The 13000-nt window shown below is 37.5% G+C and overlaps 1 protein-coding gene across 21 annotated transcripts in view; it reads right to left on the reverse strand.

Annotated features, from left to right (window-relative positions):
• The window catches only part of DMD (dystrophin), a 2667987-nt gene that overhangs the window by 1794865 nt on the left and 860122 nt on the right, over positions 1 to 13000 (reverse strand). For all 21 annotated transcript variants that reach the window (XM_086387503.1, XM_086387509.1, XM_086387510.1 and 18 more), the window contains exon 7: positions 7246 to 7364. In XM_086387503.1, coding sequence (XP_086243629.1) covers positions 7246 to 7364 — 119 coding nt within the window. The remainder of the gene's footprint in view (positions 1 to 7245; positions 7365 to 13000) is intronic.

Raw genomic sequence — 13000 nt, forward strand, 5'->3', positions numbered from 1 at the left:
ATATTTCCTTAACAGACTAATGGATTCCTAGTGATGACATACCTGGGGACACCATCCACAAAATATCTACTGTATGTCATTCAGCACTGGAACACGGTGGACATATTTTCCAACTGTTTAAAGAATTTATAGATGGCCTGTCATTCAATATTATTTATTGTGACTGCATAGGCATAGGATGTTATGTTTCCCCCACTTAAATAAGGTGAAAGTCCTTCATTCATGTCCGACTCTTTGCGACCCCATGGGCTATACATCCACGGAACTCTCCAGGCCAGAATGCTGGATTGGGTAGCTGTTCCCTTCTCCAGGGTATCATCCCAACCCAGGGATCGAACCCAGATCTCTGGCATTGCAGGCAGATTCTTTACCAGCTGAGCCACCAGGGAAGCCCCTACTTAAATAAAAACTAGTTGTAAAAACCATCCTGGTAAAGTAATTAAAAAGAGATTCTTAGTAACATAGACAAGGATTATACTCAAACACTTCTGAACAAATTTGTTAAAGACACTCATCCAGGATGAAAACCTTAAATCACATGATTAGATTATATGTCATTATTTAAGTTCCACAACCTAGCAAGAAACTACATTACTTCAGTGTGTGTTCAGTCACTGAGTTGTGTCCGACTCTTCGCTACCCCATGGATTGTAGCACACCAGGCTCCTCATGAGATTTTTCAGGCAAGAATACTGGGTTGGGTTGCCATTTCCTTCTACAGAAGATCTTCCTGACCCAGGGATCGAACCTGGGTCTCTTGTGTTTCCTGCATTGGCAGGCGGAGTCTTTACCACTGAGCCACCTGGGAAGCCCACTGCTTAACAATGAATAATATTCCTTTTAACAAACTCCTAACAGAGATTAAAAATATATATAAATTGGCCGACTATTTTCCATAAGGTCAAAATTGTGATGAATTAAAAAAGAACATAAAAATGAGTAGAAAATACTTAAAGAGTAAATTCACGCCATGTACACACACTGCCTTTTTAATATTTTGCAAGTTGTCTAAATGGCTGAATTTGGGATGGTTGCATTCAATTATTTCTGTCATCCAAGCAATTGAAATGGATCAACAGAACAAGAATCACTTCAATTTATTAGTGATTCGTTCAAACTGTCCTGAAAATATTCGTTTGCTAGGTTATCTGAACTGAGAATAAAGGTAGATGATAGGATATCAAAAATAAACATGAGATTCATTCTCTCTTTCTCTTCCTCTCTCTCTCTCTCTCTGTCTCATATGCTTTGTTAGCATTTCAGGTTACTGGAAACTGTATAGTAACATAACCATTTTTAAAATTTCTGTTGCAATAAGCAATTTGAAAGTTCTTGATCAGGAAACAGATTACAACACTAATATCTTAATGTTAGTACATTTACCTCTATCACAATATTAATGCAGTATCTTTAGCTTCATTTATATGCTAATATTTATTTACTAATATTGGTAACCTTTTTACCCACATAGAAAGTTTTCATCTATTTATTTTGCTATGTATTACAAAGTACTGCCTCCCTGCCCCTCAAAGATCTTTCTTATATAGTAGCAATGATAAATTTGAGGATGCCTCCAGATACTCAGCTAAAGTAATCGTAACTCAAATGCATTAAATTATATTAAAGTGGCAATAGACAGTCAATGCTATTTTCTGTTCTAATCAATGCTAATCAAAGTATATATTTAAATAATTTAACACAATATTTCCCAAATTCCTTTACTAAAAGGTTGTGCTGAATATACATTAAGCAAATAAGATGCCAACACTAAATCTAATGTTGCCCATTCCTTTGCTAATACAATAATGCCATCTCTAATTTATTCATTTCAACTGCAATCTACTGAAGTTCAAAATTAAAGAAATATTTTCATTATTATTACTTAACACCATTAAATGATATAATTCGGCTCTAATGATCAAATTTTAATGCTTCCTTTAAAAAGAAACCCTGGAAAAACTGGTCTCCTGTTGATATAATAGGCTTCCCTGGTGGCTCAGACAGTAAAGTGTCTGCCTGCAGTGCAGGAGACCTGGGTTCGATCCCTGGGTTGGGAAGATCCCCTGGAAAAGGAAATGGCAACCCACTCCAGTACTCTTGCCTGGAAAATTCCATAGACTGAGGAGCCTGGTGAGCTACAGTTCATGGGGTCGCAAAGAGTCAGACACGACTGAGCGACTTCACTTTCACTTTCTTTCATTCTGTTATCATATCTGTAAAAGCAGTTGATGATATTTTCTATTTTCCATAGCAAAATAGGTAGACTAAGAACTGTTATCCAAAAAACTTGAGATTTCCTATTAGATAATTACAATTTATAATATCTCTAAAACCACTCTGCCAGAGATAACAATATTAATCAGTAATACAAAAGAATATATATATTTTGTTGCTTTGCCATCAAAAAGGCAATGGCCATTTTAATTCAATATGTACTATTAAAATACTTTAATATATGGGGAAAAAGAACATTTTGTACTGCAGAGAGTTTGGTGGTAAAGTGTGTCATATATTTACAATAATAACTTCTACTTGAAATGTTATACACATAAGAAACACCAGTATATTTCAACCTCATTACATTCTCTGAAAACCAAGGTATTTCACAATGGGTTCTAGGAAAAAAAAAAAACAGTCTAAATGATATGAAATGAGTGTGCCTGTCCATAAAAAGCTCGAGTTATTTACATTAACAAGATCCATCTGAGTTGGTTTTCTCTTTCCACTTTAGCTTAGTGTAAATTACTTATTAGCATTCTTATTGTTAATGGTATCAAAATGTGATGAACGGAAGAAGGATAGAAACAAAAAAAAAGCACACTACTTGCTCAAACCACCTAAAAAGAAGTCTTAAGGACTTTCTTTTACAACAAAAGCTATATATCTTCTCTTGATTACTTTCTGAAGACTAATCAACTGCATGCAGGTCAAGTGAAGTCAGAAACCATTCAGGAAGAAAACTTTAAAAAAGAAGAGCTAATTCTTGGAAAGGTAGGCTCTAAAAGCAACTCAAGAGCGATGCACAGATTAGCCAGGCAGAAAATAGACTCTGTGTCACCATCCTCACCCTGGGAAAATGAAGTGGATTAAAACCAAACTAATTGGCTTGTTAATGTCATTTTGAGGTCATAAATATTTCTTGAAAGCCCTAGTGTTCATCAAATTTTACTCCTGTCATTAATTTTTCATTCTAAAGTCAGTCTGGTAAACCATGGATGATGTGAGCATCATCTTGCACATCCCAGATGGAAATGACTTACTATAGTCAAAAGTCATCTAGAACTGGCATATATTTTTATCCCTGATTTTGTTTTTTTTTTTTTATTTCTTTAAGAAGAGCATCTTCACTTTGCTATTCACAAGGAAAAGCTGACAAAGCACTCTTTTAATGCATAAAGTATTGTGTGGATCTGCAAACAAACCAATTTGTTTGAAACTCAGGGAAGCAAACAATGCATATGAAACCCACAAAGCACTACTGTGTGTGTCTTATAGGGAAATCATAAGAGAAAATGAATCGAATGACTCACAATAGGATATATTTGGAAGGAGATAAACCTTTTATATCTATGAGCATAAAGACGCATAAAGTATTAAATAATTTTACCTTAGTAGTACTTATTTTTGCATATGTTAACATTTAAACTACCAGAAATAGCTCCTGAAATTGGTTATGCTAATGCCTATTGCTACTCATTTTAAAAGGCAATTCCACTTAAAACCAAACCTCAGGCCTCAAAACAACAGTTAAGGTCAAACGAAGCATACCAAAGTCGATATACACAAGATATGAAAAGCTCCAAATTATATTTCAATGACTTGTTTAATTTGTAAATCAACCCAATCAACAAAGCATATGTTTAAAATTCTAAAGACATTTTTGGGTGGGTATTTCTTTAAACCAAATGTAACTTCAATCCCCCAATAATAAATATCTCCCCAAATGCAAAGCTGAATGTTTCATTAGCCTCCTAAGGGGCATATTAGATATGAAAAGAAAATTGCTTTGAAAAATAGCCGAAATCATCATGTATAAGCTAAAGGACCAATATGTGGTTAAATAAAAATATGAACTTCTCAAAGGTAATTACTATCAGATCAGATCAGATCAGTCGCTCAGTCGTGTCCAACTCTTTGCGACCCCATGAATCGCAGCACACCAGGCCTCCCTGTCCATCACCAACTCCCAGAGTTCACTCAGACTCACGTCCATCGAGTCAGCAATGCCATACAGGGCATGCAAGAAGTCTATGAGTCTGCCAGTGTGTTAGGGAAATACACAAATGTGCATTAAAAAATTATAGCTCAATGTATTTTCAACAGATGATATCAATGATAATGAAAAGAAAAAATTACCTAAATCATTGGGATTTTTATTTTCTAATTAGTTAATCACAAAGACAGAATAGTATCTCTTACAATCTAAGACTTAAGTCTTTGAATGCACATTTGAGTATTTCCCTAACACACTGGGGGGAACTGATAGATAGCTAAAAAACATTAAGATTTATACTTAATCTTTACCTTATTGAAATCCATAAAAAAACTTTAATAAACCATTTTAGGAAATGGAATGCTCTTTGACTCGGAAGGGAGTCCTAAACAGCAAAAGTTTTCAGATCCAAGAGTTCATTGGCAAAATGAAACTATAACCAGTGGTTTGATCTTTATTAATCAGCTTGTATTTCATACTGTGTTTGGTTGACTTCAAATTGTCAGGTTTGAGGTATTTTTTCCCTTTGTTTTTAAATTTATTTATTTTTAATTGGAGGGTAATTTCTTTACTGTGTTGAGGGTGTTCCTACAAGCCTATATGATGTGCATTTTGACACATACTTGCCACTTAGGAAAATGGAATTGGGCATATCAGGCTCTTTTATGCTATAAAATACATTATTTAACTGCCTTTTTCTGATTATAGGCATATCAATCTACTTTCCAATTATGATTTGGATGTCTATTCTGGATCCGCTTACTTCACTATTCAAAGGAGGACTTAGAGATCAAAAGCCATTTTATAACTCAACAAGGAAAAGATATATTTTAAACTTACTATTTTATGAAAGGAGAGGGCACACACAAGAATAACTTGAGCATATATATCAGATGAAAGAAATGACCATATGCAGATTTAACAAAACAAAACAAAAAAAAACTACTAACAGGCTTATCCTTCAGGTTCACACACTATAGCTCTCATCCTCAGGAACTAGAGTTCATATTTTCATTATGTCTGCATCTCTACCTCACTGGAGTATGAAAAAATACATATATTGGTACTAGGAGTTAATAGTGAAGTAACCCTCCCCCATCTTGCAAGACAAGGAAATATGATTGATACAATTTCTCCCTTAGAGCTAAACAGAGACTGGAAGGACACTGACCATCTATCTATTGAAGCAATAAGAAGAGGTTAGAGGTATGTATTATCTAAAGGAGAGGAAACATTTCTAGTATACTTAATCTGATTCCCACTTCACAAACACATTTGCATTGCTATAATTTTCCCTTCCGAAGTCCATATACAGGGGTCAATTAGATATGATTATTCTGGTTCTCGTGATTGTTAAATATCTCATTTATAATATCTGAGCTTCCATTTTGATTATGTCATTTTTTAAAATCTTGTTTTGTTTAAAATTAACTCCCCCACCACTATGGGTCTGCCATGAATAAGACCCACCAATAATATAGGTCTGCTATGAATAAGATAAGGCAATCAGGTTTCTAGATCTGTAACACTAAGTAATAGATTCTGGTTGATGATAAATTCACCAGTGAAAGGCTATCCTCTGAGTTATTTTGGAACTTTTCCTGATGGGACCCATGATCACCACTCAAGGATCTCCTGATTTGGGATTGATTCAATATTCCCAAGATGGAAGAATTATATAACCCTACTCAAATATCATCTTGAATTATTAATATATCACAGATAATCAATCCCACTGATACAGCTTCTCCAACTTCTGGGTTTAGAGTGTGGTAAAGCCTCAGTAAAGAGAATATAGCTTGCAATTTCAAAGAAGTTGGCAGATTAAAAAGTGCCTCATAGGCTAGAAGAAAAGCAGAGGTCAGGAATTATTATCCCTCTAATCCACATGTTTGTAGATATGACTACGCAGCACCAAACATAAGGATGGAATTTACGTCCAACCAGTCCATTCTGAAGGAGATCAGCCCTGGGATTTCTTTGGAAGGAATGATGCTGAAGCTGAAATTCCAGTACTTTGGCCACCTCATGTGAAGAGTTGACTCATTGGAAAAGACTCTGATGCTGGGAGGGATTGGGGGCAGGAGGAGAAGGGGACGACAGAGGATGAGATGGCTGGATGGCATCACTGACTCGATGGACGTGAGTCTGAGTGAACTCCGGGAGTTGGTGATGGGCAGGGAGGCCTGGCGTGCTGTGATTCATGGGGTCGCAAAGAGTCGGACATGACTGAGCAACTGATCTGATCTGAATATTATAAAAATATCAATACAGTAGTAGTAGTGTTAGTTGCTCAGTCATGTCCAAATCTTTGCAATCCCATGGACTGTAGCCTGCCAGGCTCCTCTGTCCATGGGATTCCAGAGAGGAATACTGAAGTGGACTGCCATTCCCTTTTCCAGAGGATCTTCCTGATCCAGGAATCAAACCTGGGTCTCCTGCATTGCAGGCAGATTCTTTACCATTTGAGCTACAGGGAAGACCCCATAAATACAGTGCTGCCCATCAACTAAAGAAGCAGAAAAAGAATAACTAGTCAATGGAGGACTTCCCCTACAGTAACCAATTACAACAGAATCAGCACCAGGAAAAGATTCCCTGATTTAAACAGTAAACCATGTTGCCTTTTATACAGTATATGAATGAAAGTGCCAAGAGTAGTTAACTAATTACAGCCGATTCGTGTATCAAATCTCTTGGTAGAAAAAGCAAAACATGAACTTTTTAGAATTGTTTGGAGTCAGTGTACTCTAAACATAGTATACTTCATCTGTGAAGCATACACATTCTAAAGGCTTGTGTCTTTTTCTAAACTTTTATATTTTAGTTTCAGATATTGGGATTTGAGAACTAAGATCATATGTGATGATTCATAATACATTTCAGGAAGGCAGAACATTTTAAATACACCTGGAATAGAGAAAAACACAATGCACAGTTTCTAGTTTGTGCTTAGTTTGTGAAAATGTGAGGTCTGAGCCGATAAACTCTAAACTGTGCTAAAAACAGTAGCAGTTTAGAAATGCACCAACCTTCAGGATCCAGTAGTTTCTCTATGCCTAATTGATATTTGGCAATGTTGAATGCATGTTCCAGTCGTTGTGTAGCTGACTGCTGGCGAACCACACTATTCCAATCAAACAGGTCTGGCCTGAAACACACACAAATATAAAGACAAATATAAACTGATTGAAAACATTTCATGAGATTCACTTCAATTCTGATTTTTGATTGACAGACAACCCATGCCCACATTCCTTAAGAGGTGAGTGTTACTCTTCAGTACTCTTCAATGACAGTTCTCATTCAAACCAGGCACAATTATAATAGAAGATCCAGAAGAAAACAAAGTAGAATTGATTCTATCTTATCCAAGCAACAAACATGTGTTCATCTCATCCAATCTCATGGATTTAAAGACCAGCCATTTGTTGGTATCTTCTAATTCTATAAGCCCTGCCCAGATCTCCTGCCTGAACTTCAGACTCTAGATCCATCTGTTTACCTAGTATTTCTACTGAGAGTCATGGCAAGACTCAAGTGTTCAAAAATGACCTTCTGATATTCATCCCCATCACACTACCCCACCTCATCTACTTGTCTTATAGTTCTCCCTTCTTCAACAATCAATAACAAGGTCAAACTTGTAGTGCTCAGTAGAGAAACTTGGGGTCAACTTTGATGACTCTTTCACCCTCACAGAACACTTAGTTGGAAATATATCCAGCATTTGGCCACTTCACACTATCCTCAATCCAACCCCTCCTCATAGCCTGCACAGATCACTCCATTAGCTTTCTAACTGCTTCCCTCTTCCCACCCTCGCCCTTGTTAATCTATTCTCAGCAGAGTTGTTGCAGTGATCTGGTAAAATGTTTCATCATAACCTTCTCAAATCCCTCCTATCGAGGGAGTAAACTTCACTGATTTAACTGTGACCTATAATACCCTACATGTTCTGGCTCCCCATTAACTCTCTGATTTTATTTCTTGCCTCCCCCCTCATGTTCCTCAGACAGGCTAGATCATTTCCTGCATATGCACTTGCTGTTCCCTATGCCTAGAATTCTATTCTCCTAGACATTGACATGGCTCACTCTTCCACTGCCTTTGGGTATTTACTCAAAAGCCATGTTGATGAGTTCTTCCCTGCCCTCCTTCCATCTAAAATTTCACGTTGATGAGTTCCTCCCCGCCCTTCTTCCATCTAAAATTGCCTGGCCCCAAAACAAGCATACATGGAATCATTTCCTATTCCTCTTTCAGTTCGGTTCAGTCGCTCAGTCGTGTCTGACTCTTTGCGACTCCATGAATCACCAACTGTCCATCACCAACTCCTGGAGTTTAACCAAACTCATGTACATCCATCGGTGATGTCATCCAGCCATCTCATCCTCTGGCATTCCCTTCTCCTCCTGCCCCCAATTCCTCCCAGCATCAGGGTCTTTACCAGTGGGTCAACTCTTCGCATGAGGTGGCCAAAGTACTGGAGTTTCAGCTTTAGCATCAGTCCTTCCAAAGAACACCCAGGACTGATCTCCTTTAGAATGGACTGGTTGGATATCCTTTCAGTCCAAGGGCCTCTCAAGAGTCTTCTCCAACACCACAGTTCAAAAGCATCAATTCTTCAGCGCTCAGCTTTCTTCACAGTCCAACTCTCACATCCATAGGTGACCACTGGAAAAACCATAGCCTTGACTAGATGGACCTTTGTTGGTAAAGTAATGTCTCTGCTTTTGAATATGCTATCTAGGTTGGTCATAACTTTCCTTCCAAGGAGTAAGCGTCTTTTAATTTCATGGCTGCAGTCACCATCTGCAGTGATTTGGGAGCCCCAAAAAATAAAGTCTGACACTGTTTCCACTGTTTCCCCATCTATTTCCCATGAAATGATGGGACCGGATGCCATGATCTTCGTTTTCTGAATGTTGAGCTTTAAGTCAACTTTTTCACTCTCCACTTTCACTTTCATCAAGAGGCTTTTTAGTTCCTCTTCACTTTCTGCCATAAGGGTGGTGTCATCTGCATATCTAAGGTTATTGATATTTCTCCCGGCAATCTTGATTCCAGCTTGTGCTTCTTCCAGCCCAGCATTTCTCATGATGTACTCTGCATATAAGTTAAATAAACAGGGTGACAGTATACAGCCTTGATGGACTCCTTTTCCTATTTGGAACCAGTCTGTTGTTCCATGTCCAGTTCTAACTGTTGCTTCGTGACCTGCATACAAATTTCTCAAGAGGCAGATCAGGTGGTCTGGTATTCCCATCTCTTTCAGAATTTTCCACAGTTTATTGTGATCCACACAGTCAAAGGCTTTGGCATAGTCAATAAAGCAGAAATAGATGTTTTTCTGGAACTCTCTTGTTTTTTCCATGATCCAGCAGATGTTGGCAATTTGATCTCTGGTTCCTCTGCCTTTTCTAAAACCAGCATGAACATCTGGAAGTTCATGGTTCACATATTGCTGAAGCCTGGCTTGGAGAATTTTAAGCATTACTTTACTAACGTGTGAGATGAGTGCAACTGTGTGGTAGTTGGACCATTCTTTGGCATTGCCTTTCTTTGGGATTGGAATGAAAACTGATCTTTTCCAGTCCTGTGGCCACTGCTGAGATTTCCAAATTTGCTGGCATATTGAGTGCAGCACTTTAACAGCATCATCTTTCAAGATTTGAAATAGCTCAACTGGAATTCCATCACCTCCACTAGCTTTGTTCGTAGTGATGCTTCCTAAGGCCCACTTGACTTCATATTCCAGGATGTCTGGCTCTAGGTGAGTGATCACACCATGGTGATTATCTGGGTCATGAAGATCTTTTTTGTACAATTCTGTGTATTCTTGCCACCTCTTCTTAATATCTTCTGCTTCTGTTAGGTCCCTACCATTTCTGTCCTGTGTTGAGCCCATCTTTGCATGAAATGTTCCCTTGGTATCTCTAATTTTCTTAAAGAGATCTCTAGTCTTTCCCATTCTATTGTTTTCCTCTATTTCTTTTCATTGATAGCTGAGGAAGGCTTTCTTATCTCTCTTTGCTATTCTTTGGAACTCTGCATTCAAATGGGTATATCTTTCCTTTTCTCCTTTGCTTTTCACTTCTCTTCTTTGCACAGCTATTTGTAAGGCTTCCTCAGACAGCCATTTTGCTTTTTTTTTCATTTCTTTTTCTTGGGGATGGTCTTGATTCCTGTCTCCTGTACAATGTCATGAACCTCCATCCATAGTTCATCAGGCACGGTGTCTATCAGATCTAGTCCCTTAAATCTATTTCTCAATCCACTGTATAGTCATAAGGGATCTGATTTACATCATATCTGAATGGTCTAGTGGTTTTCCCTACTTTCTTCAATTTAAGTCTGAATTTGGCAATAAGAAGTTCATGATCTGAGCTACAGTCAGCTCCCATTCTCATTTTTGCTGACTGTATAGAGCTTCTCCATCTTTCACTGCAAAGAATATAATCAATCTGATTTTGATGTCGACCATCTGGTGATGTCCATGTGTAGAGTCTTTCTTGTGTTGTTGGAAGAGGGTGTTTGCTATGACCAGTGTGTTCTCTTGGCAGAACTCTATTAACCTTTGCCCTGCTTCATTCTGTACTCCAAGGCCAAATTTGCCTGTTACTCCAGGTATTTCTTGACTTCCTACTTTTGCATTCCAGTTCCCTACAATGAAAAGGACATCTTTTTTGGGTGTTAGTTCTAGAAGGTCTTGTAGGTCTTCATAGAACTGTTTGACTTCAGCTTCTTCGGCATTACTGGTTGGGGCATAGACTTGAATTACCATGATATTGCATGGTTTGCCTTGGAAACGGACAGAGATCATTCTGTTGTTTTTGAGATTGCATTCATGTACTGTATTTCAGACTCTTTTGTTGACTATGATGGCTACTCCATTTCTTCTGAGGGATTCCTGCCCACAGTAGTAGATATAATGGTCATCTGAGTTAAATTCACCCATGCCAGTCCATCTTAGTTCACTGATTTCTAGAATGTTGATGTTCACTCTTGCCATCTCCAATTTGAGCACTTCCAATTTGCCTTAATTCATGGACCTAACATTCCAGGTTCCTATGCAATATTGCTCTTTACAGCATCGAATCTTGCTTCTATCACCAGTCCCATTCACAATTGGGTGTTGTTTTTGCTTTGGCTCCATCCCTTCATTCTTTCTGAGCTACTTCTCCACTGATCTCCAGTTGCATATTGGGCATCTACTATTCTTATTAGTGGCTTTATATTTTTCTCCTTAGCACTCAACATATTGTACATTTACTTAATCTTATTTATCTATCTTCTGCACTTTAATGTACAATAATTTCTGCCAGATGTGTTCACTTCAAGAAATCCAGCCTGACACACAGGAGGGGCTCAATAAGTATTTACTGACTTCACCAGAGAATGGTTGAGAACATACTATATGATTATCATTTTCCTTGATGACAGAGCAATACCAAGTCATGTAAGAGGCAGTTCTTATCTATAATGATTTTAACTATATTGAGGAAAAAATGTGTACATCATGAATTAAATACATCTTAAGTGTGATAAATGCAGATAATAATATATAAGGTTTTCTAAAATCTGAAGGAAAACTATAAAGTTTTTTTCTGAGGCTTAAGGGAGTCTTAAATGGTGGTTTGGGCTTAGACTTATGAAAAGTGCTTGAGAATAGAATTTTAAATTGTGTGGCTATTAGAGAATCAAAGCTCTTAGAGAAGGAAAGAACAGAAGGTGACAGTCACTCAAGCCCTCATGGGCCTGGCTCCATTGGGAGATTTACAGTATCAAGTGGTGGGAGATAGGGTTAGGAGTGGGGATTGGGGTGAGCCAATCCTTGCAAAAGGCCTTGGCTGGTAAGGAATTACAATTTATCCCAACAACATTGGAACCCAATTGTTAAGTGCTTCATCACCTTTCCTGGATCACAGATACCTTTGAGAATCTGATGAGTTCTATGAAACTTCTACCTAGACAAAATACCTATCCATATCTTTATTTTTTTAAAATTTTTATTGTAGTATAGTTGGTTTACAATGTTGTGTTAGTTTCTGCTGTACAGCAAAGTGAATCAGCCACACATATACATGTACATCCCCCTTTTTTGATTTCCTTCCTATTTATGTCACTACAGAGCACTGAGTAGAGTTCCTTATGCTAAACAACAGCTTCCAACTAGCTGTCTATTTTATACATAGTGACTATACATAGTGTATATATGTCAGTTTCATTCTCCCAAATCATGCCAACACCTCTTTGTTCCCCCTTGGTATCCACATGTTTGTTCTCTATGTCTCTGTCTCTATTTCTGCTTTGCAAAGAATATCATCTGTACCAATTTTTTCAAATTCCACATACATGCATTAATATATGATATTTACTTTTCTCTTTCTGACTTACTTTATTTTGTGTGACAATCTCTAGATAGAATTACAAAGAATTTTAGGAATTTGGGGTCTGTCAATGGACTCCTGCTTAAGAATTCATGCTCCACAAAGAGGATGCTACAAGGAAAGGCTTAGCTGCTATTTTCTAAAAGCAGAATTCAAAATAAACATACAACTTTATTTCTCCTCTGATTCTCATTTCTTTTTCTCTACTTGCTCCTACCCTGTTTAATTCACCAGGCTTTTGTGCACTTCTTAGTAAATATAATCTCCTCTATATACTCCAGATCACTTAAAATGACCAACAACCTTTTAGAACCTAAAATGTGTATACACACACACACACACACACACACACGGAGCTGTCTCTAGTCGTGTGACTGTATGAAACAAAAATTAA

The sequence above is a fragment of the Bos grunniens genome, chromosome X (assembly GCF_055505025.1).
Source record: "Bos grunniens cultivar Pamir isolate PY7600 chromosome X, Bosgru_T2T1.0, whole genome shotgun sequence".
NCBI lineage: Eukaryota > Metazoa > Chordata > Mammalia > Artiodactyla > Bovidae > Bos > Bos grunniens.